At 41.6% G+C, this 26,996-nt stretch overlaps 1 protein-coding gene across 1 annotated transcript in view; it reads right to left on the bottom strand.

Annotated features, from left to right (window-relative positions):
* The window catches only part of LOC126146873 (telomerase reverse transcriptase-like), a 190,050-nt gene that overhangs the window by 28,864 nt on the left and 134,190 nt on the right, over positions 1 to 26,996 (bottom strand). The window contains exon 8 of the mRNA XM_049915650.1: positions 9,473 to 9,723. Within this exon, the coding sequence (XP_049771607.1) occupies positions 9,473 to 9,723 (251 nt within the window). The remainder of the gene's footprint in view (positions 1 to 9,472; positions 9,724 to 26,996) is intronic.

The raw sequence follows: 26,996 nt of genomic DNA, 5'->3' as shown, positions 1-26,996 counted from the left end.
CAAATTGCTCTCATCTGCACAAAGAAATTATTCACAGATTGAGAAAGAAGCATTGGCTCTCGTATTTTGTGTTACAAAGTTTCATGATTTCTTGTACGGTCGTCACTTTACCATCATCACAGACCACAAACCTTTGACATCGCTGTTTCATCCGACCAAGCCTGTACCTCCACGTACAGTGCAGAAATTCATTCGCTGGTTTATTTTCCTCTCACAGTACCGCTACGATATCTTGTATCGGTCCACTGCTAAGCACGGAAACGCTAATGTGTTGTCCCGTTTGCCTGTTGCTGAGGATAGAGCATTCGATTCCTCTGAACTTGCTTGCATGTTCATTGATTCGGAAACCGATGACGTGGTCGAATCTTTTCCGATTGATTTTCGTCGTGTAGCTACAGCCACAGCTGCCGACCCTGTCCTTGCTACTGTTCTGCATTTTGTTGCTACGCAATGGCCCTTGTCAAAGTCACGGATCGGGCATCCGTTGGTTCGCCGATTTTTTGCTCACCAGGAGAGACTTTTTGTATGACTTGGTGTTTTGCTGTTGCGTTCTGATAATGATCAGTCCAGGGTCGTGGTCCCACGTTCGTTACAGTCCTCTGTCTTACAGCTTCTCCACCAAGGACACTGGGGTATAGTGAGAATGAAACAACTTGCTCGTCAGCACTGTACTTGGTTCAGAATCGATGCCGCGATTACGAATATGTGCTCTTCTTGCATGGTGTGTGCCGAACACCAATCAGCACCACCGCAGAAATTCTTTGCATGGCCAAAAGCCACTTCCCCTTGGCAACGCTTACACATCGATTTTGCTGGTCCATTCTGGAATGCTCGATGGTTGGTTGAGGTAGATTCATTCAGTAATTTTCCTTTTGATGTCTGGATGTCTTCCATGATGTCATCTGCCACCATCCAAGTGTTGTCCGCTATCTTTTGCATCGAAAGTCTTCCACAAACTATTGTTTCCGACAATGGCCCACAATTCATGTCCGCAGAATTTCAGTCATTCTGCAAGGCCAATGGTATTCAACATCTGATGTCCGCACCGTTTTCGCCACAGTCAAACGGTGCCGCTGAACGACTGGTCAGGACTTTCAAGTCACAGATGTTGAAGTTGAAAGAGTCGCATTCTCGGGAGGAAGAGTTATTGCTCTTTTTGTCCTCGTATCGCTCTCAGCCCCGAGATGGTCGCTCGCCAGCTGAGTTGCTTCACGGTCGCCCTCATCGCACCTTCGCCGCATCAGGTTCCTGTGCAGCGGCAGAGACCTGCTTTTGCCCCAGGCGACGTTGTCTACTACCGCCACTATCAAGATTCACGACGTTGGCTCGAAGGGCGCATTCTTCACTGCCTCGGCCGCGCTATGTATCTGGTTTTGGGGACCTCTGGTGAAGTGCGACGGCATCTCAATCAGCTGCGCCTCTGTCGTCGCTCGGGATCTGCGGCTCGCCGTCTGCTTTCAGCGACAGTGCCGTCCGATCAGCGCCCTGGGGACCCAACTACTGGCTCACCTCAGCCCCAGGTGTTACCGACACTGCCTTCCATTTTGCCCCATGGCAACGCGCTGCCGCCACCCCCGCCGCCTGTTCTCCCGCCGGCGACGCCCGCAGTGGACGCGTCGCTGCAACCGCTGGGTGCCTCCCTGGGTCACGCGCCGCCGATCGCTTCCCGTGACCAGTTGTCCTCTGACATGGAACTCTTGCCCGCTCCGGACCATATGTCGTCTCCACCCGTCGGGTGCCCCGGCCCGATGGAGGTCGACCCTTCGGCCCCTCCTGTCTCTCTGCGGGCACATAGACCGCATGTTGGCATGCACCCTGGAGCAGATTTTCAGGCATTTCCTAGCTCCCCGCAGTCCGAATGGCAGGGTGCGGGTGGCACAGCCTCACCTGTTGTTAGGCTCCCCACCTCGTCGCATACGTCAAATAGAAGGAAACAAAACCAAACATTCAACACAAACCAAAAGAAATTTTACCAGACAATAGATAACACACACATTAAAATAGACAATCCACCAAACATAACAGACATGGAACACTTCTGGAGCAACATATGGTCAAACCCAGTACAACATAACAGGCATGCACGGTGGATACAAGCAGAAACAGACTCATACAAGATGATACCACAAATGCCTGAAGTGATAATTTTGCAACATGAAGTCACCCGAGCAATTAATTCTACGCGCAATTGGAAAGCCCCTGGAAATGATAAAATAGCAAATTTCTGGCTAAATAAGTTCACCTCAACACATTCACATCTAACTAAATTATTTAACAGTTACACTGCAGACCCATACACATTCCCTGATACACTTACATATGGAATAACCTATCTGAAACCTAAAGATCAAGCAGACACAGCAAACCCAGCTAAATATCGCCCCATAACATGCCTACCAACAATCTACAAAATATTAACTTCAGTCTTTACACAGAAATTAATGACACATACAACACAGGACAAAATTATAAATGAAGAACAAAAAGGCTGCTGCAAAGGAGCACGAGGATGTAAAGAGCAACTGATAATAGATACAGAGGTGACATATCAAGCTAAAACTAAACAAAGGTCACTACACTACGCATACATTGATTACCAAAAAGCTTTTGATAGTGTACCCCACTCATGGTTACTACAGATATTGGAAATATACAAAGTACATCCTAAATTGATACAGTTCCTAAACATAGTTATGAAAAACTGGAAAACCACACTTAATATCCAAACAAACTCTAATAATATCACATCACAGCCAATACAGATTAGGCGTGGAATATACCAAGGAGACTCATTAAGTCCTTTCTGGTTCTGTCTTGCTCTGAACCCACTATCCAACATGCTAAATAATATAAATTATGGATATAATATTACTGGAACATACCCACACAAAATCACACATTTGCTGTACATGGATGATCTAAAACTACTGGCAGCAACCAATCAACAACTCAACCAATTACTAAAGGTAACAGAAAAATTCAGAAATGATATAAATATGGCTTTTGGAACAGACAAATGTAAGAAAAATAGCATAGTCAAGGGAAAACACACGAAACAAGAAGATTACATATTGAATAACCACAGTGACTCCATAGAAGCGATGGAAAAAACAGATGCCTATAAATATCTAGGATACAGACAAAAAATAGGAATAGATAATACAAATATTAAAGAAGAACTAAAAGAAAAATATAGACAAAGACTAACAAAAATACTGAAAACAGAATTGACAGCAAGAAACAAGACAAAAGCTATAAATACTTATGCTATACCAATATTGACCTACTCATTTGGAGTAGTGAAATGGAGTAACACAGACCTAGAAGCACTCAATACACTTACACGTTCACAATGCCACAAATATAGAATACATCACATACATTCAGCAACAGAAAGATTCACATTAAGCAGAAAGGAAGGAGGAAGGGGATTCATCGACATAAAAAACCTACATTATGGACAGGTAGACAATTTAAGAAAATTCTTTCTAGAACGAGCAGAAACTAGCGAAATACACAAAGCAATCACTCATATAAATACATCGGCTACACCATTGCAATTTCATAACCACTTCTACAACCCTTTAGATCACATAACATCAACAGATACGAAAAAAGTAAATTGGAAAAAGAAAACACTACATGGCAAGCACCCGTATCATCTAACACAGCCACACATCGATCAAGAAGCATCCAACACATGGCTAAGAAAAGGCAATATATACAGTGAGACGGAAGGATGATTGCAATACAGGATCAAACAATAAACACCAGATATTACAGCAAGCATATTATTAAAGATCCCAATACCACAACAGATAAATGCAGACTTTGCAAACAACAAATAGAAACGGTAGATCACATCACAAGTGGATGTACAATACTAGCAAATACAGAATACCCCAGAAGACATCACAATGTAGCAAAAATAATACATCAACAGCTTGCCTTACAACATAAACTTATAAAACAACACGTTCCCACATACAAGTATACACCACAAAATGTACTGGAGAATGATGAATACAAATTATACTGGAACAGAACCATTATAACAGATAAAACAACACCACATAACAAACCTGACATCATACTCACCAATAAAAAGAAGAAATTAACACAACTAATCGAAATATCCATACCCAATACAACAAATATACAAAAGAAAACAGGAGAAAAAATTGAAAAATACATCCAACTGGCTGAGGAAGTCAAGGACATGTGGCATCAGGATAAAGTTGACATTATACCAATTATACTGTCAACCACAGGAGTCATACCACACAATATCCACCAGTACATCAATGCAATACAGCTACATCCAAACTTATATATACAATTACAGAAATCCGTAATTATTGATACATGTTCAATTACCCGAAAGTTCCTAAATGCAATATAACATATACCGTACAGTGAAAAGGAAGTGACGCTTGATCAAGGTCCGCGTCACTTTCCATTTTTAACCAGACTTAACGTCTGAGAAAGTAAAGAAATAATAATAATAATAATAATAATAATAATAATAATAATAATAATAATAATAGATTGTAGATGGCAGTGCCATGTGCATTAGATGTGCTTCTTGTAGCTAGAGTTTTGTGCTTGTATACACATACTGCTGTTGTGCGGAATGAATCCATGGACCATTATTGACATTCTTGTCGAACTGTTGCATAGCGACTGTTGTGTACATCCAACAACGGAAATAACTGAACATGAGAGAAAATGTGCAGCATTCCTATGGATATAATTGATCAGTGGAATGCGTTGAACGTCACAGAAGAGGAAACTTTAGATATCGACGAGCGCATACCACGTGGAGCGGAGTCTTCCGTTTGTGGCCAAGTGAATGGACTAGAGTCAACATCTTCGATATTGTCGCCAGAAGGGTTCTCAAGCAATGTGCTCTATAGATTTACTACTTTCAAAGAAACATAGCAAAAGCACATTGCCAAAAGAACATATCTACAAATACTGAAAAGTCTTTTTTCATGTCAGGAAAATGTTCTCTCATAACAGTTTCACACGTAAACAGTTAAAAACAAATCGTTATCCTTAGTACGAAAATCTAACATTCTACCAATTCACCCATACATACCGTTTGTATTGTATGCTCATAGATATGCCTTTAGGAAGCTCTGGGAGCTGTGGTGCAACTTTCAATTAACGATTATGCCTGTTCTGCTGGATGGTAGCATATAGTATGAACTAAATTGGCATTTTGGTTGATACATTATTGACATACAACGTCTGGCACAGATCTGATTGTCTGACATCTGGAGGTTTGGGTGTAAGCCGCAACTGATGCAACAATCTATGTTCAATGGCAGCCACAGATATTTGCAGAAGTCCTGTGCCTCAATTGGAGAATAAATTTCTATTTATTGAGAGGACAGGATGTCCATAGTGCCTTTCATGTCATAAAGTATTCAAGTCTTCTAAGAAGTACAACATACAGTGTCATTATACATGCCTTCATGCAGCATATTACAAGTAGATAGAAGGTGAAGTATGCAAAGAGCTAGTAGCCAGGCTTAAGAACAACATGCCAGGAGACATAAGTTTAAAAAAAGAATTCTTAGCACAGAAGTCATAGAAATATGCAACATAGTTCATGTACTGAAATGCATTTATACTTTTCAGGTAATTGACATGGAAGAAAACAGAACTGAAGCAGCAGTCTGAACAAGCTACAAAGTGCTCACATTACAGCGATGAGTGGCAAATCGTTTTCTGTAGGACTTCTCATAAAACTGTGCATGGTAGCTATTGCAGAATGTTTGTTTCCATGGGATCTGCAGGCAACTGAAGGGATTTGCCTTTCAAAGCAGAGTCTCATCAAATCCTGGATGTCACAGCAAATTTAGAGATGCAGCTCAGGAAAAAAGCTGAGAGCTCCTTTGCATTTTTACTAGCACTTGACAAAAGCACAGATATATTTGACTGTGCTCAACTTTCAATATTTGTGTGTGGTGTCGATATGGAACTGCAGGTAGCTCAGGAACTCTCGGATGTGGTACTGCTGAACTGCACAGCAGCAGAACTTGATATTTCTGAATCTGTTTGTGAATCAGTAGACAATATGAATTTGCCGAGGGATAAGCTCCAGTCTGTAGCCTCAGACAGTGCACCACAAATGATCTTACATCATCAGTGTTTGGCTTTTCGTTTGAAAAATAAACTCAAGAATGAATTCGAGAAAAGACATTTTAACTGTTCATTGTTTCATTCACCAACAGGCACTGTGAGCTAAAACAGTGGAACCAGGCGATGTAATGAAAGTTGGGGTCAAGTGCGTGAATTTTGTGTGGCATCACAGTGCAAATCGACACAAATTCAAAGGATTCCTGAATGATATGAAGCAGAGTATGGGGACAGACCTTACCACAGCACAGTTCGTTGACTGAGTTGAGGAAAAGTTCTTGACATTTTCTTTACCATTCATGAGTAAAAATCTTTCTTTCTGGAACTGAAAGAGAAAAAAATGAGTTGCCTGAAAGATTTTAAATGGACATGAGGCCTAGCATTCTTAGACAACATAACTATACATCTGAATAATTTAAATCTGTCTATGCAGGGCAAAGAGCAGCTAATAGTTGACGTGCTTGACCAGATCAGGGCATTCGTAGAAAAGCTACGTTTGTTTGAGAGGCAGATGGCTGATGGAATTTAAACCTTTTCTGGTTGTCTGGATTATTTAAAACTACCTGAAGGTACCAGTTTTAGTAAAGTCAAGGTAAGGCAGCTTGTCACATCTTTTGAAACAAAATTCCGAGAGCTCACAATTTTTGAAATGGAAATGAAATTGTTTTGCACTCCTTTCACAGTTTTATCCAGTGATCTGCCACTGTCACTTCAGTTGAAAGTTACTGATCTACAAAATTCAACTTTACTGAAACATAGATACTACAACATGCTAAATTTGTCATGTGGTATTGTTCGTCACAGCAAAAAACATTTCCCAAGCTCCACAAAAATGCTGCATATATCATGTGCATGTTTTAATCATTAAATTCTTGTGAGCAGCTTTTCGCAGCAATGAAAAGAATAAAAACCAAGGAACAATCTTTTGATCAGAATGCGACACAGAAGGCCATTCTCCACATTAATGTTTCAATCACCCTGACGCCCAATATTTCTGCTCTTGTTAAGAAAAAAAAGTGTCTAATTTCAGAAACCCTATAGACATATGCAGTTTCTTTTAAAACAGTTGTTTCTAATTTATTTCCTTAACTTCTTATTTGCCAGGCAGCATGTTGTTATGTGTTAACTGCTAAGAGTGTGATGTTGGCGATCATGTAAAGTGTAGCATGCAGATTAAAAGTCCTGTCATGGCACCTGCCATGTCACGTGTCGCTGGCCCATTTGATTGCTCGCAGTAAGTGACAGCACCCCACAGAGCAGGGAGTGCTCTGCAGCTCAGCATGGAGATTATGAGCTGGAAAAGCCTGCTTTACACAATATAAAATGGGCTTTGCAATATCGAGAAGTTGGCCTAGGAGGTTCAGGAAACAGTTGACATAGCAGGCCAAAACAGTAGACAACCTAACAGCCCGTGCCGCAAGTCACAGCAAAGCCAAAACAAGTGCAGCTTGAAAATGTATAAACGCCAAGCCATTTTATACTAGAGTCACTTCTGTTAGTATTGCAGCTCTACCACCAAAGGCTGTGTCACTTGGCCGCAGTCTGGAACGTTGTTTGTGAGCCACAGTTCAACTCTGCTTCAAGGCAGTCTGCCCTGAGATGATGGGATCTGGAGTCGCTCTCTTCATGGGCCAGCTCTGGCCTTGGGAAGCAGTTCACCAGCCACTGTCTCGAGGGCAGTGGGTCATTGCCATTATGTCACCAGGCTGCTGCCTTCTGGATAGTGTCGGGGCACAAGCTACAGCACACCGCATTGACACAGCTAACCAAGACTGCCCAGAGTTGGGATCACTGCTGATGGAGACAGCTGCATCACAGGCCACTGTCCAGCCAGTGCTATGCTCTGTGAACATTGCAGTGCGAAGACACGCAGTAGACTGCAGAAAGCAGCGGCCAAGCTACTGCTTCCTGCACTGAGCTATGGTGAGGAGCTGTAATAAAGCATTTGGCATTACACAGTGTTTATTTGTTGCCACAAGGCAGCCCCCCAAACTCCACTCAGTACCCAGATTTTCCTATTGATTAAGATCTCCAATAATTGACAGTGTGTTTGAGGCACAAACATAATGGGCACGCAAAGATTTTTTCCACAGGTTTTGGTTACATCGAACCGTAGTCTGATGGTCTGTTGGAATGACCCATTAATAAGTTTATTCCCACTCTTGATGCTGAGTCTTACTCAAACACTCTTGTGTGCAGCTTCAGTTTCTATCTCAGTGGATTTGAGCTCTATTTCCACTTCAATAAATTGTATCAGACTAGTTCAGTTGCAATTTCACTTGGAGACAGTATTTCCAAACTGTTGGTAAGGATAATAAGTGTAGATTGATTTCTCCCTGCACCTTGGATCCTTTGTATAGTACCCCTAAACCTACCACTGACTCTTAGGCTATTTATTGGGTGTTGATGGGAAATGTAATTTTTGGAAAAGAAAAATACTTCATGGGTGAGGATAGTACTAGAGGTACCTCTAGTACTGTCTCCCACCATTTTGTCCAACACACCCATTCAAAGCAGTTTTCAACTGATTGACAGCAATCAAAGCAATTTCCAGCTGTTTATAAATAGCAATTAACTCATCCCCTGCCCAAGAACAGCATTTACAATGAGACTGAATTTTCACTGATGCAATGTGTTTCTGCACAATAAACAACCATGACCTAAGTGAAATTAATCTCGCTGATTCATTTTTAATTTCAGTACCACTTATATTACAAGAATTACAAATCTGTTGCAGAACTGAAGCTACAGTGCCAAAGGAAGTGCTTTCTTTTATAAGAAAAAGATGCCTGGGATAAAATTTACTGATTTGTTAAGCTCCTTAGAATTTTGTGCCTGGAACTTTTGTTTTGCCAAGGTTATACTCTCTAATGGACTTACTTGACAAAGTCATCAATTACAGAATTTTACAACAAATATAGACACTGCTGTTGAAGGTGGAAACTACATGGAACATGACTTAACAGTTATATGTGCAAACACAATGTTACAGTTGGTTTCATACGAGGTACATTTATGTCACGGTTCTGAGATTTGGAATGCTCTGATAGGCACTGGACTTATACTTATTGCTGGAGTAAGAAACATATGCTTAACTTAGCCTGCTGCTGTTAGTTTCCAACAATAAATTGAATAATTCATTAATTATCTTATTAATGAGCAAGGTGTTACACAATTAAAACAAATAATGACAAAAGATGGACTTTAATAAAAGATAAAGTATTTTTATGAATGATTTCATCCCTCTGTGTACCCCAAACAGAAGCAATAAAGCTGAGGACAACACTGAAAAATACAAACATTACTGAAAATATGTATCACTTACTTCCGCAGTTCCTTTTGCTGATCTTCACACATCTGCGTGTCTCAGTCCTTACAGATTTTACAATTGTGCTGAAGATAAACTGTACATTAATGAAAGTGAATGTCTTTCGTATTACTTCACTGAATTTATATGCTGCAAGAAGTGCTACTCCAAAGACATTTATTAGGACAGTTTTCCTTGAATTAACTCTCAAATTCAACATAATGGGTTTCATGGAGAGAAACTGGGTCTTCATTACTGTTTCAAGGTACCTTAAATAGTCAGAAAATTGTTGATTCAGTTTTCACCTCTAAATTTCTCAAAAGTGTCTAAGCACATGCATGCACAAAATGTTTTTAATCCCAACTCTATGGGTCAGGAATGAAGACAACCATACACAAAATAAGACACAAAAAATTCATCATAAAAAGTGAAGCAAAATCTGTTGAAGATACCATACAACATGCTAACATATTTGATGAACATTACACAAACACAGTACAAAATTTAATTTAAAATAAAATGTAATCAGATACTGAGTTAAAGCCTCCCAAAATGTAAGTATCTTGAGTCTGCATACAGATCTGGAAATAATCACCATCCTCTGATCCTAACTGTATCCCAATAAGATCATTAAACTAAGTTCAAACAATAGAAAACTCTGAGCTAACTGATATCGAAAGTGCATTATTTACTACAGGAATGTTCATAACCGAAAATGATCAATAGAAAAGCCACTTCACTTCACAGAACAGGATGGTAGACAAGAAATACAAAACTAATATCTAACAAATACTAACAAAGAGATAGAAGGGCTGGCCAGTACTTACCTCAGCTCAGTACAGCCAATAGATACACATAAAACAGAACCGAAAATTTACGTTCCTAGCTTTCGGAACAAATGTTCCTTCATTGGGGAGGAGAGAGGGGAAAGAAAGGGAACAGAGATTGATGATGATGACGATTGGTTTGTGGGGCGCTCAACTGCGTGGTTATCAGCGCCCGTACAATTACACAATCTTTGCTCAGTCCAATTTCACCACTTTCCTGGATGATGATGAAATGATGAGGACAACACAAACACCCAGTCATCTCGAGGCAGGTGAAAATCCCTGACCCCGCCGGGAATCGAACCCGGGACCCCGTGCTCGGGAAGCGAGAACGCTACCGCGAGACCACGAGCGGCGGACAAGGGAACAGAGATTCAGTTACTCACAACCCAGGTTATGAAGCAACAGGGAAAGGAAAATAGGGAGGGTAGCAAGGATGGAGGCATGGTTGTCAGAGGGAAGCCAAAGATATTCTACTGTAAGTACTGTGCCAGCTTCAAACCAAAGAGGATGCATACAGGAGTAAAGCGGTATATAGTATAAAGATAAACACCACTATGTAGGATGAAAAGATGCGTGAATGGCTAAAGAGGAAAGGGAAAGAGGAGAAGACCGAGGAGTAAATGGGAGTGAGATTGTTTAACGTAGGTTCAGTCCAGGGGGATGGCGGGATGAAAGGATGTGTTGGAGTGCAAGTTCCCATTTCCGCAGTTCAGGGGGACTGGTGTTGGGTGGGAGAAGCCAAATGGCACATACAGTGTAGCAGGTTCCTAGGTCCCTAGAATTATGCTGGAGGGCGTGCTCCGCTACTGGGTTTTGGGCATCTCCTAGGCGGACAGTTCGTCTGTGTCCGTTCATGCGCTCAGCCAGTTTAGTTGTTGCCATGCCGATGTAAAAGGCTGTGCAGTGCAGGCATGTCAGTTGATAAATGACATGTGTAGTTCCACACGTGGCCCTGCCTTGAATTGTGTATGTTTTACCAGTAGCGGCGCTGGAGTAGGTGGTAGTGGGGGGATGGATGGGGCATGTTTTGCACCGGGGTCGGTTACAGGGGTAGGAACCGCTGGGTAGAGAGGGTAGTCTGAGAATATTGTAGGGTTTAACAAGGATGTTACGGAGGTTAGGGGGGCAACGAAAGGCAACTCTGGGTGGTGTGGGGAGAATTTTGTCAAGGAATGATCTCATTTCAGGGGTTGACTTGAGAAAGTCATATCCTTGGCGGAGTAATTTGTTGATGTTTTCGAGGCCAGGATAATATTGGGTGACAAGGGGGATGCTTCTGTGTGGTCTGGGGGTAGTAACATTGTTGTTGGATGGGGAGGATGTATTGCTCGGGAAATCTGTTTGTAGACAAGGTCTGCAGGATAGTTGTGGGAGAGGAAAGCACTGGTCAGGTTATTGGTGTAATTGTTGAGGGATTCGTCACTGGAGTAGATACGTTTGCCACGAATACCTAGGCTGTAGGGAAGGGAGTGTTTGATGTGGAAAGGATGGCAGCTATCAAAGTGAAGGTACTGTTGTTTGTTTGTGGGTTTGGTATGGACAGAGGTGTGGATGTGAGGCTCAACAAGATGAAGATCAACATCCAGGAAGGTGGCATGGGTTTTGGAGAAGGACCAGGTGAAATTCAGATTCGAAAAGGAGTTGAGGTTATGGAGGAAATTAAGGAGTGTTTCTTCACCATGAGTCCAGACCACAAAGATGTCCTCTATAAACCTATACCAGGCCAGGGGAAGCAGCTATTGGGTCTTCAGGAAGCCATGAAGAGGTTGGCATAGGACGGAGCCATCCTGGTTCCCATGGCCGTTCCCCTGATTTGTTTGTAGGTCTGTCCTTCAAAAGTGAAGTAATTATGGGTGAGGATGAAGTTGGTAAGTGGGATAAGGAACGAGGTTTTTGGAAGATCTTCGGGTGGGCGTTGGGAGAGGTAGTGCTCAAGGGCAGAGAGACCATGGGTATGTGGGATGTTTGTGTAAAGGGATGTAGCATCTATGGTGACGAGAAAGGTTTCAGGTGGGAGAGGAGTGGGAATGGAATTGAGGCGTTCTAGGAAGTGGTTTGTGTCTTTGATGTAGGATGGGAATCTGCGGGTGATAGGTTGGAGGTGCTGGTCTACCAGAGCTGAGATATGTTCAGTTGGTGCTTTGAAGCCTGCTACAATGGGACGGCCAGGATGGTTCTCTTTGTGGATTTTGGGTAATAGGTAGAAGGTAGGGGTACGTGGCTCAGGTGGAGTGAGTAAGTCTATGGAAGCCGTTTGTGAGGCCTTGTGAGGGACCTTGGGACCATCTTGAAGAACATCCCGACAATCCCCAACATCACCCCAGCTGAATCCCGTGCCATTAAGGAGCTGAAAATAGACCGCTCTATTGCCATCCTCCCGGCGGATAAGGGCTCCACAACTGTCGTACTTGACTGTGCGGAGTATGTGGTAGAAGGACTGCGTCAACTCTCCGACACCTCAACCTACAAAGCTGTTACCCAGGATCCCATTCCCTCCATCCAGACTGAGCTGCAAAAATTCCTAAAAATCCAAGGTCCCTCACAACGGCTTCCATAGCCTTACTCACTCCACCTGAGCCATGTACCCTACCTTCTACCTATTACCCAAAATCCACAAAGAGAACCATCCTGGCCATCCCATTGTAGCAGGCTTCAAAGCCCCAACCGAACGTATCTCAGCTCTGGTAGACCAGCACCTCCAACCTATCAACTGCAGAGTCCCATCCTACATCGAAGACACAAACCACTTCCTAGAACGCCTCAAATCCATTCCCACTCCTCTCCCACCTGAAACCCTTCTTGTCACCATAGATGCTACATCCCTTTACACAAACATCCCACATTCAAATGGTATCTCTGCCCTTGAACACTACCTCTCCCAACGCTCACCCGAAGATCTTCCAAAAACCTCGTTCCTTATCCCACTTACCAACTTATTCCTCACCCATAATTACTTCACTTTTGAAGGACAGACCTACAAACAAATCAGGGGAACGGCCATGGGAACCATGATGGCTCCGTCCTATGCCAACCTCTTCATGGGCCGCATGGAGGAGGCTTCCTGAAGACCCAACAGCTGCTTCCCCTGGCCTGGTATAGGTTTATAGAGGACATCTTTGTGGTCTGGACTCATGGTGAAGAAACACTCCTTAATTTCCTCCATAACCTCAACTCCTTTTCGAATCTGAATTTCACCTGGTCCTTCTCCAAAACCCATGCCACCTTCCTGGATGTTGATCTTCATCTTGTTGAGCCTCACATCCACACCTCTATCCATACCAAACCCACAAACAAACAACAGTACCTTCACTTTGATAGCTGCCATACTTTCCACATCAAACGCTCCCTTCCCTACAGCCTAGGTATTCGTGGCAAATGTATCTGCTCCTGTGACGAATCCCTCAACAATTACACCAATAACCTGACCAGTGCTTTCCTCTCCCACAACTATCCTGCAGACCTTGTCCACAAACAGATTTCCCGGGCAATACATTCCTCCCCATCCAACAACAGTGTTACTACCCCCAGACCACACAGAAGCATCCCCCTTGTCACCCAATATTATCCTGGCCTCGAAAACATCAACAAATTACTCCGCCAGAGATATGACTTTCTCAAGTCAACCCCTGAAATGAGATCATCCCTTGACAAAATTCTCCCCACACCACCCAGAGTTGCCTTTCGTCAGCCCCCTAAATTCCGTAACATCCTTGTTAAACCCTACAATATTCCCAGACTACCTTCTCTACCCAGCGGTTCCTACCCCTGTAACCGACCCCGGTGCAAAACCTGCCCCATGCATCCCCCCACAACCACCTACTCCAGACCCGCTACTGGTAAAACATACACAATTCAAGGCAGGGCCACGTGTGAAACTACACATGTCATTTATCAACTGACATGCCTGCACTGCACAGCCTTTTACATTGGCATGACAACAACTAAACTGGCTGAACGCATGAACGGACACAGACGAACTGTCCGCCTAGGAGATGCCCAATACCCAGTAGCGGAGCACGCCCTCCAGCATAATTCTAGGGGACCTAGGAACCTGCTACACTGTATGTGCCATTTGGCTTCTCCCACCCAACACCAGTCCCCCTGAACTGCGGAGATGGGAACTTGCACTCCAACACATCCTTTCATCCCGCCATCCCCCTGGACTGAACCTACGTTAAACAACCTCACTCCCATTTACTCCTCAGTCTTCTCCTCTTTCCCTTTCCTCTTTAGCCATTCACGCATCTTTTCATCTTACATAGTGGTGTTTATCTTTATACTATATACCGCTTTACTCCTGTATGCATCCTCTTTGGTTTGAAGCTGGCACAGTACTTACAGTAGAATATCTTTGGCTTCCCCCTGACAACCATGCCTCCATTCTTGCTACCCTCCCTATTTTCCTTTCCCTGTTGCTTCATAACCTGGGTTGTGAGTAACTGAATCTCCGTTCCCTTTCTTTCCCCTCTCTCCTCCCCGATGAAGGAACATTTGTTCCGAAAGCTAGGAACGTAAATTTTCAGTTTTGTTTTATTTGTATCTATCGACTGTACTGAGCTGAGGTAAGTACTGGCCAGCCCCTCTATCTCTTTGTTAGTATTTGTTTCACATCTTTATATGAGATTTTCCATTAATCATTTAGATCACCTATATGGTCCACATCCTTCATTGTTTTGTGCCTTTTGTTAGCTATCACTTACGTCTGTCATCTTAACACTTTCTCTTCTTCAGTGTTTTATATATACATAAATAAATATTTTCGTCACCAACTGTGCTAGTTTCATCTTCCTCCTATTATCTTGTTCCGTTTATAGTCCTCTTCTCTTTTTTATTTATTGATTTATTTATTCAACATTCCATAGTTTTAACGTTCGTTATTCGCTGTTTTCCAGCCAACAGTCTCTTCCACACCTACCAGTATCATCCATTTCCGTCGATTTCTTGTTGCTGGCGATATTTTTGTGCCATTGGCTATCTTTCTCTGCCACAAGAAAATATTTTTTGGGACATTTCTGCACCACCCGTGAACTTTTTTGTGGCACGTGTGATCTTTTTTGTGGCACACGCAATCTCTTTTGCGGCACACGCGATCTCTTTTTTCGCCACTCGCTATCTCTGTTTTTGAGCAACGTGTGTTCTTTTCCTTTGATCTGGATATACTTGCTTGGTCTGGTCAACTTTTTCCGTATTTTTCTTATTTAGTGGTCTTCCTTTGGTATTGAACATTACCAACACAATTTCTTTCTTTCTCGTCCTTCCCTCCGCGTTTTATTCCTTCTTATGATTACTATTTCAACTTTAGTTATTTAATTTCCCTACCCACCAGGTACCCACTATGCACCCTAATCCTACACCACATTATTTACATTCATTCCGTAAACATGCATTCACCGTAGCCAAACTGCAATCCGACATACTTTTCCTCCAGTCCTGCTTAACCTATGGAATTACCCCCAAAGGGCTTACCTTAAAAGATCCCATCTCCGGGTGCAACTCCTCCTTCCACCAGTCTCTCCTGGACTTCCAGAACCTTCAATCCTTAGCCCTTACCCAACTTGTCCTGAATTTCTACACTACTTCATGTAACCACCACTCCCAACAGCTCCTATCTCTCTTCAAAGTCCTCCACCTCTCAAACCCTTGCTTGGAGAACACACTCAGGAACATCATCCTAGAAGCCAGCTGCAAACTTGAGTTCCATGCCACACACCACCTGAAAAAACTATCCACGGTGCTAGTGCAACATCTAAGAAGTGGGGTCCCTCTCCCTATCCCTCACAAACACCAACCACAACAGAACCTTCAAGAAATCCCCCTCATAGCCAACAAACCTAGCCTAGCCACCCTACTCAATCTCCTCATCCCAGCACATACCCCACACAGACCAAATCTCAACTATAACCACAGTCAAATGCCACATATCACCAGTCCCAGTTCAGTCCTAAACCTCTCATCCAGATCCCTCTCTCCTCCAGAGACATCTGTTCTATCAAAAGGCTTAACCTTTAGCCCCACGCCTAAATTCAACCACACTGCCCTGGTTAAAGATCTCCTCTCATTCACCCGGAACCTCAACTGGAAATATCAGTTCACTACCCAAACACAGCCCCCAAATACTAGACCCAGTGTTGAACCCTGTCAAGAACAGTTCCGACTGCCTTCTCAAAGGGATCCTCCTCCCCTCCCCCAAAACCATCCCTTGCAGACATTACAGGAATTCCTCACATGCAGTGTTGCCTACCAGTCCTTCTTGAAGAACATCCCGACAACCCCCAACATCACACCAGCTGAATCCCGTGCCATTAAGGAGCTGAAAATAGACCACTCTATTGTCATCCTTCTGGCGGATAAAGGCTCCACAACTGTCGTAGCGGAGTATGTGGCAGAAGAACTGCGTCAACTGTCCGACACTTCAACCTACAAAGCTGTTACCCAGGATCCCATTCCCTCCATCCAGACTGAGCTGCAAAAAATCCTAAAAAACCAAGGTCCCTCACAACGGCTTCCATAGACTTACTCACTCAACCTGAGCCACGTACCCCTACCTTCTACCTATTATCCAAAATCCACAAAGAGAACCATCCTGGCCGTCCCATTGTAGCAGGCTTCAAAGCCCCAACCGAACGTATCTCAGCTCTGGTAGACCAGCACCTCCAATCTATCAACTGCAGACTCCCATCATACATCGAAGACACAAACCACTTCCTAGAACGCATCAAATCCATTCCCATTCCTCTCCCACCTGAAACCTTTCTTGTCACCATAGATGCTACATCCCTTTACACAAACATCCCACATTCCCATGGTCTCTCTGCCCTTGAGCACTACCTCTCCCAACGCCCACCCGAAGATCTTCCAAAAACCTCGTTCCTTATCACACTTACCAACTTCATCCTCACCCATAATTACTTCACTTTTGAAGGACAGACCTACAAACAAATCATGGGAACGGCCATGGGAACCAGGATGGCTCCGTCCTATGCCAACCTCTTCATGGGCCGCATGGAGGAGGCTTCCTGAAGACCCAACAGCTGCTTCCCCTGGCCTGGTATAGGTTTATAGATGACATCTTTGTGGTCTGGACTCATGGTGAAGAAACACTCCTTAATTTCCTCCATAACCTCAACTCCTTTTCGAATCTGAATTTCATCTGGTCCTTGTCCAAAACCCAAGCCACCTTCCTGGATGTTGACCTTCATTTTGTTGAGGCTCACATCTACACCTCTGTCCATATCGAACCCACAAACAAACAACAGTACCTTCACTTTGATAGCTGCCATACTTTCCACATCAAACGCTCCCTTCCCTACAGCCTAGGTATTCGTGGCAAACGTATCTGCTCCTGTGACGAATCCCTCAACAATTACACCAATAACCTGACCAGTGCTTTCCTCTCCCACAAACTATCCTGCAGACCTTGTCCACAAACAGATTTCCTGAGCAATACATTCCTCCCCATCCAACAACAATGTTACTACCCCCAGACCACACAGAAGCATCCCCCTTGTCACCCAATATTATCCTGGCCTCGAAAACATCAACAAATTACTCCGCCAGGGATATGACTTTCTCAAGTCAACCCCTGAAATGAGATCATCCCTTGACAAAATTCTCCCCACACCACCCAGAGTTGCCTTCCCTCACCCCCCTAACCTTCGAAACATCCTTGTTAAACCCTACAATATTCCCAGACTACCTTCTCTACCCAGCGGTTCCTACCCCTGTAACCGAACCCGGTGCAAAACCTGCCCCATGCATCCCCCCACAACCACCTACTCCAGCCCCGCTACTGGTAAAACATACACAATTCAAGGCAGGGCCACGTGTGGAACTACACATGTCATTTATCAACTGACATGCCTGCACTGCACAGCCTTTTACATTGGCATGACAACAACTAAACTGGCTGAGCACATGAACGGACACAGACGAACTGTCCGCCTAGGAGATGCCCAATACCCAGTAGCGGAGCATGCCCTCCAGCATAATTCTAGGGACCTAGGAACCTGCTACACTGTATGTGCCATTTGGCTTCTCCCACCCAACACCAGTCCCCCTGAACTGCGGAGATGGGAACTTGCACTCCAACACATCCTTTCATCCCGCCATCCCCCTGGACTGAACCTACGTTAAACAACCTCACTCCCATTTACTCCTCAGTCTTCTCCTCTTTCCCTTTCCTCTTTAGCCATTCACGCATCTTTTCATCCTACATAGTGGTGTTTATCTTTATACTATATACCGCTTTACTCCTGTATGCATCCTCTTTGGTTTGAAGCTGGCACAGTACTTACAGTAGAATATCTTTGGCTTCCCTCTGACAACCATGCCTCCATTCTTGCTACCCTCCCTATTTTCCTTTCCCTGTTGCTTCATAACCTGGGTTGTGAGTAACTGAATCTCCGTTCCCTTTCTTTCCCCTCTCTCCTCCCCGATGAAGGAACATTTGTTCCGAAAGCTAGGAACGTAAATTTTCAGTTTTGTTTTATTTGTATCTATCGACTGTACTGAGTTGAGGTAAGTACTGGCCAGCCCCTCTATCTCTTTGTTAGTATTTGTTTCACATCTTTATATGAGATTTACCATTAATCATTTAAAACTAATATCTAGCTTTTCTAAAATAATTGTCAGGAGTCATGCATAGAAAAGGTTATCTAAGCATTCTGCATACAAATAAAAATGGATCTTGAAGCCAAAAAAGTGAATAACTGATGGTGTTTCGAGAGTGAACCCAGTCTTCATCCATTTTCAAGCTTCACAATTCAACTATGTTCCACCCAGTCTCTTGTAGAGTTTCATAGAAACACAAAAGGATAAAACAAATCTGCTGTAATAACACTCTTTTGACTTAGAAGTAATTCCTTAATGCTCCAGGAAAAGGTGAATTAAATTGGGTACTGATTCTAGTCCTCTGACATTAAACAACCATTACAATCTGCTTAGTAAATTCTACAGTTATCAGTAGACCTGCCACTAGTTTTAAACCTCATCTGCCTGGAAGGTAAGAGATGATAGAAATATGTCAAGTAAATAGGAATTACTTGGCAAGATACAGGAAAGCATCTTATAAGTAACTTACCACACCAGCTGTCATCGGCAGAGCTAATGTTGTTAAAAAGTGATACTATCTTTTTATTAAAGAACACAATAAAATTGGCTTTTGTTACTTTGTTTCACTTGGATCAGGCCTGTGGCAGTTGAACTCTCAGCAAGACAGAGCACCTTCCATTGCTGTTACAGGTAAGATGAGTATACTATTTGTTTGTAAATTATATTTATGAGCTTCAAACAAGAGTCACTTATTTTCAGTTATCTGTATGGATACTAGTTGGCGACTCTTCGTGCACAGCTACAGTGTTGGCTTTGGTCACACAGCTTGAGGCTTTTGCTAATTGGTGTCACTGTGGGAGGCCGGACATGGGGATCCGGGAGATGTGCAACACATGCCACATATCCCAGACTGGTCCACTACAGTGGCTGCCCAGGACATTGCCCACACTGAAGTTGACCCACCATCCATGGTCAAGTGGAAGGTGGCTCCGCACTCCGAGCAGATGTAGGCAGCGAATGACTTTCCTAGGGTCTGATCAGCCACTCCAGTTCACCTGACATACAGGTTCTTGTTGCTGTCTGTGGCTGACAAAGCCCCAGGTTAGATGAAATCCCTTAACCTGTTCCAGAGGAAGTGTCTCAACCCACAAGGTCTGGGCACTCACAGAGGGTGGGGTTACTGATAGTTGGGAGTTCCCATGTTCGGCATGTAATGTACCCTCTTAGGGATATGGCTTTCAAGGAGGGGAAGGAATCCAGTGTGCACTGTCATTTCAGATGTGGAAAAGGTGCTACCGGACGTCATGAAAAGTACAGGGTGCAGCCAACAGCAGGTGGTGGCTCATGGCAGAATTAAAGATGTGTGTCACTTTGAATTGGAAGAGATTCTCTCTGGTTGCAGGTGGCTAGCTGAAGTAATAAAGACTGCCAGATTTGCTTGCGAGATGAAGGCAGAGCTCGCCATCTGTGGCATCATTGACAGAACTGAGTGTTGTTCTTTGGTACAGAGCTGTGAGGAGGGTCTGAATCAGAGGCTCAGATGGTTCTGTGACCATGTAGACTACAGATTCCTCGACTTGCACCATAGGCTGGTGGATTTCCAGGTTCCTTTTAATAAAACAGTGCAGAAAACACACAGGAGAGTAGACCTAGAAACAATCAGTATTGTAGTTGTATATTGTTGTAGCTGTGATGGAGAAGAACCAGAGCTCCATACAGTAATAGAGAGCACTGAAGCTCATGTAGGTATGGAAACCTGGCTAAAGCTAGAAACAAGGTTATCCAAAATTTTTACAGAGGATCTAAGTGTGTTCAGAAGGGACAGATTAAAGACATTTGGTGGTGAAATGTTTATTGCTGTCAGAAGTAGTTTACTTTCTAGTGAAATTGAAGTAAATAGCTCCTTTGAGTTAGTATGGTAGAAGTTATATTTGACAACGTGAATAAATTAATAATGGGTCCCTTCTGCCAATTCCCTGACTCAGATGATACAGCTGCTGACCTGTTAAATATAACTTGAGTCTCATTTGAAATAGGTACCCCACTCATACAGTAATAGTTAGTGGTGACTTCAATCTACGCATGATATGTTCAGTGATGCCTCTTGAGTATGCATTCTTGGTATTCACAAAATTCAGATAAATTTGAGAGTGTGAAATTAATAGCATCTGCTGTATAACAGTCTTGCTTATCAACAAGTTTATACAACTACAGCCACTGATAATAATAATAATAATAATAATAATAATAATAATAATGTAAAGATGTAAAGAGCAACTGATAATAGATACAGAGGTGACATATCAAGCTAAAACTAAACAAAGGTCCCTACACTACACATACATTGATTACCAAAAAGCCTTTGATAGTGTACCCCACTCATGGTTACTACAGATTTTGGAAATATACAAAGTAGATCCTAAATTGATACAGTTTCTAAACACAGTAATGAAAAACTGGAAAACCACACTTAATATCCAAACAAATTCAGATAACATCACATCACAGCCAATACAGATTAAGCGTGGAATATACCAAGGAGACTCATTAAGTCCTTTCTGGTTCTGCCTTGCTCTGAACCCACTATCCAACATACTAAATAATACAAATTATGGATACAATATTACTGGAACATACCCACACAAAATCACACATTTGCTATACATGGATGATCTAAAACTACTGGCAGCAACAAATCAACAACTCAACCAATTACTAAAGATAACAGAAGTATTCAGCAATGATATAAATATGGCTTTTGGAACAGACAAATGTAAGAAAAATAGCATAGTCAAGGGCAAACACACTAAACAAGAAGATTACGTATTGGATAACCACAGCGACTGCATAGAAGCGATGGAAAAAACAGATGCCTATAAATACCTAGGATACAGACAAAAAATAGGAATAGGTAATACAAATATTAAAGAAAAACTAAAAGAAAAATATAGACAAAGACTAACAAAAATACTGAAAACAGAATTGACAGCAAGAAACAAGACAAAAGCTATAAATACTTATGCTATACCAGTATTGACCTACTCATTTGGAGTAGTGAAATGGAGTGACACAGACCTAGAAGCACTCAATACACTTACACGATCACAATGCCACAAATATAGAATACATCACATACATTCAGCAACAGAAAGATTCACATTAAGCAGAAAGGAAGGTGGAAGGGGATTTATAGATATAAAAAACCTACATTATGGACAGGTAGACAATTTAAGAAAATTCTTTCTAGAACGAGCAGAAACTAGCAAAATACACAAAGCAATCACTCATATAAATACATCAGCTACACCATTGCAATTTCATAACCACTTCTACAACCCTTTAGATCACATAACATCAACAGATACAAAGAAAGTAAATTGGGAAAAGAAAACACTACACGGCAAGCACCCATATCATCTAACACAGCCACACATAGATCAAGACGCATCCAACACATGGCTAAGAAACGGCAATATATACAGTGAGACGGAAGGATTCATGATCGCAATACAGGATCAAACAATAAACACCAGATATTACAGCAAGCATATTATTAAAGATCCCAATACCACAACAGATAAATGCAGACTTTGCAAACAACAAATAGAAACAGTAGATCACATAACAAGCGGATGTACAATACTAGCAAATACAGAATACCCCAGAAGACATGACAATGTAGCAAAAATAATACATCAACAACTTGCCATAAAACATAAACTAATAAAACAACACATTCCCACATACAAGTATGCACCACAAAATGTACTGGAGAATGATGAATACAAATTATACTGGAACAGAACGATTATAACAGAAAAACAACAACACATAACAAACCTGACATCATACTCACCAATAAAAAGAAGAAATTAACACAACTAATTGAAATATCCATACCCAACACAACAAATATACAGAAGAAAACAGGAGAAAAAATTGAAAAATACATCCAACTGGCTGAGGAAGTCAAGGACATGTGGCATCAGGATAAAGTCGACATTATCCCAATTATACTATCAACTACAGGAGTCATACCTCACAATATTCACCAGTACATCAATGCAATACAGCTATATCCAAACATATATATACAACTACAAAAATCTGTAATTATTGATACATGTTCAATTACCCGAAAGTTCCTAAATGCAATATAACATATACCATACAGTTACAAGGAAGTCACGCTTGACCGAGGTCCGCGTCACGTTCCATTTTTAACCAGACTTAAGTCTGAGAAAAAAAAGTCAATAATAATAATAATAATAATAATAATCCCTAGCAACAGATATTGGCGAGATAAAGAGGGTAAATAAATTTAAATATCTGGGAGAAATTATCCAAGAAAATGGCTCAGAAAAATTCGCTGTAGAAGAAAGTACATAAAATGGAGAGAGGTTATGGAATAACTGGGAACGTCTACAATAAAAGGTGTCTGTCTAAAAATTTGAAGATACAGTACTACAACACAGTAGTAAAACCAGAATTGTCTTTATGCAAGTGAATGTTTAGTACTGAACTACAAATTATACAAACTTTAAGTCCTAGAAAGAAAAATCATTCAAAAAAATACTTGGACCACAAAAAAATACAGAGGTATGGAAATTAAGAAGTAATGAAGAAGTTTATCACAACATATAAAACATAAATGAAACATTATGAAAGAGGTGACTGCTATTTTCTGAACACTTATACAGAATGAACAGCAACAGGTTAACCAAACAGATTTTTAAATATCTTTGGGACAAGAAGTCAACAATAGCCTGGATACAAGAAGTTAGGAAAGATTTGGAAAGAAACAACATAAGTGAAAAAGGTGCAACAGAAAGAGAGAGTTTCAAGAAGAACGTGTTAAAAATGGAAGGATTCCAAGGCAAGAGGGAGAAGAAGACAGGGTCAAAATGGTCCGAGGAGAGAAAAAGGATACATGGTGAAAAGATGAAAGAATACTGGAGGAAAAAGAAAGAACAACAAAGAAGGAAGCATTGAAGTTGGTGTGTGGTCCTCAGATGACCCCAAACGAAGAAAGAAAGAAAGAATAATAATAATATGTGTAACTTGTTTAACAAAAGAAAGAACTGTTTTTATCGAATTTTGTTGCTTGGTACATAAATACAGTTTAGGGCAGGAATGAAATAAAGTGTAAGCTTTTGCTACTCTTCGTTTCGAGTTTTTGTGTAAGTGGGAATTTTCGTGCTTTTTATTTTTTCAGACAAATGTACAAGATCAGTAACAGAGTAAGATTAACTTCCAGGCTGAAATTCAGACATTTTCATGCACCAACACAACAACTTACGCTACTGTACACTTCTCTGTTAAATGTTCATTTCTACTGACACTTATTTGATTTCGTCACTTTCTCAATCAATGGATTTGGTCTGGGAGGTCCCAGTTCCTTTGTGGGAAACTTTTCCTGGTAATTTTCTTTTATTTTGGTACTTAAAAACAGATTCAATGGAGTTCATGTTGACTGCACATGAAAACCGATTCCTGCACAGTAAACAACCAACTCTGAGCACAAACTACCGTTTTTGGAAATGATTAAATTCAAGTAGTAATGCCTGCCAACATGGTCACTTCACTAGAACACAAATGAGACACTGAGAACAATATGTGCCTAAAGCACACTGTTGTTAATTCATATTTAAGTCAATATAAGAGAAACAAGTGAGATGGCTTTTCGTGAATATTCGTAAATACAGTGCGAGCCTATGGCACAGACATCAGAAGCATGAATAAATGCTACAATCTCACTATCGACAATGATGTGCTTTAGGCTCTTATGGTTGTCGCCACCTGGGAAGGATTACAGTATCATAAAATCCAAAACTCAATGTACTATAGCTCATTCACAAACCCATAAAATAGGTTTTTCTTTCAGTATAGCATATAATGACATCTGGTCTAATTTTACTATATAGTGAGTGAATTTGCATATCTGAGGAGTGTGCTACTGTCTAGCATGAGTTACACCAAGCAAATGGGGATACAAGTCTGCTGCAGTGTGCTACCACCTAGTGGCAGTATCATAAACTTGTAGTTGAAGTGGTATGGGCAAGCTGTGCACGCTGTAAAAGGTGCATGTTCCTTATCAAATCCATATGTATTTGACCCATAAGGCAATGATGTCACATCAGTTGCGCATGTGCAAAAGCTCCTTAAAACGTGTACAGCTGAAGATGTGCATGTGACCCTGATGCCAAGTTTCACAAAGTCTTGAAGAGTAGCAGTACTAGCATGGTAGATTTAGTGCCATGTATTTCAGATTACTGCCTCAGTGTTAGATTTAACAGCATTCAAAGAAAAGTAACCAACAAATTCACAAGATGTCAAAAGATAGGGTGTTCACATGCTCTTACACAGCAGCCACCACTGGGTATATTGTTGAACAATACATGTTTAAAGATGGAGGTAGGAATAAAACTTCGTCCAAAATTGTTGTGAATGCGTTTTCAGAAAATTAATTTGAATGGTTGCAAAAACATCATGACAGATGCAGCCATTAGTGATCACATGGTTGTTGAATGGAGACTGAATACCGTGGCATCCAAACCCACTAAAAATAAACTAAAAATACATCTATTAAAGAAGATAAAAATTCACTTGAGGGCTTCATAAGAGACAGTCTATCCTTCTATCTTGAATATGTAAGTGCAGACCAAAAGTGGTATAAATTCGAAGAAATAGTGTCAATGGCTATTGAGAGACATATACCAAATAAATTAATAAGAGATGATACTGATACTCCATGGTACACTAAACAGATCAGAACACTGTTGCAAAAAAAAAAAAAAAAAAAAGAGCATGCCAAATTTAAAAGAACGCAAAACCCTCAAGATTGGCAAAATTTTACAGAAGTCTGAAATGTAGCGTGAACTTCAATGCAAGTTGCTTCTAATTCTTTACACAACGGATCTCTGTCTTGATGTCTGGCAGAAAATCCAAGGAGATTCTACTTATATGTAAAGTACAACAGTATGGAAAGACACAATCAATACCTTCACTGCGTGATATCAATATTGATGTTACTGCTGTCAGTGCCACTAAAGCAGAGTTACTAAATATGGTTTTCTGAAATTACTTCACCAAAGAAGATGAAGTAAATATTCCAGACTTCAAAAGAAGAACAACTGCTAATCTGAGTAACTTACAAGTAGGTATCCTTGGTGTAACAAAGCAGCTTCACTCAATTAATAAAGGCAAGGCCTCCTGTCCTGACTGTATAGCAGTCAGGTTGCTCTCAGAGTATGGTGTACAATAGCTCAACATTTAGCAATGATATACAACTGATCTCACACTGAAAGATCTGTACCTAAAGACTGGAGAGTTACAGAAGTCACACCAATACCCAAGAAAGGAAACAGGAGTAATCTGCTGAATTGCAGGCCCGTATCACTAATGTCAATTTGCAGTCGGATTTTGGAACATATACGGCGGAATATGGGTTATTCAAATGAAGGTCTAGAGAACTGAGTGTTTTAACCCAAAATAAATTAGAGGAGATAGAGGAGGCCTTGGAAAGAAGTCTGAGAAAATCACTTAACAGTTTGGCACTTCAAACTGGTGTGTCACGAGCATCTGCTCACAGAGTTGTACACAAACTGAAATTGAAGCCATACAAAATAACAGTATGCATCAACTGAGGAACTCGGATACTGTTCCTCAACGTTGTTATTGCAACTGGCTGTTACTGACTGTGCATGATGATGAAGGTGATCCTGAGATCATGATGAAGCATGGCTGCATTTGTCAGGGTACGTAAATTCTCAGAACAATTGACACTGGAGCTCCAAAAATCCTCATGAATCATAGCAATAACCTCTGCACAGTATGAAAACAGGAGTGTGGTGAGCAATTAGTGCAAGACGAATCATTGGATCAATCTCTTTCCACAAAACAGTACATTCTGAACGTTGTGAACAGTATTCTGCATCCTTTTTTTTCTGAGAACTATCTCCTAATGAAAAGATGTATGGTTATTTCATGCAGGATAATGCAAGACGACACATTACCAAAGCCTCTATGACAGCAATACAAAGTGTTGATAGGCTAGGGTTGACTGGCCTCCTCGTTCTCCAGATCTAAATATGTGTGATTTTTATCTTTGGGGAATGTTAAAAGATAAGATGTATGCAACCAATCCTCACACACTCGAAGAG

Source organism: Schistocerca cancellata, chromosome 2, assembly GCF_023864275.1.
Source record: "Schistocerca cancellata isolate TAMUIC-IGC-003103 chromosome 2, iqSchCanc2.1, whole genome shotgun sequence".
NCBI classification, from domain to species: domain Eukaryota; kingdom Metazoa; phylum Arthropoda; class Insecta; order Orthoptera; family Acrididae; genus Schistocerca; species Schistocerca cancellata.
Note: the sequence above shows the minus strand (reverse complement) of the source record. Positions and strands in the feature narration are given on the sequence as shown.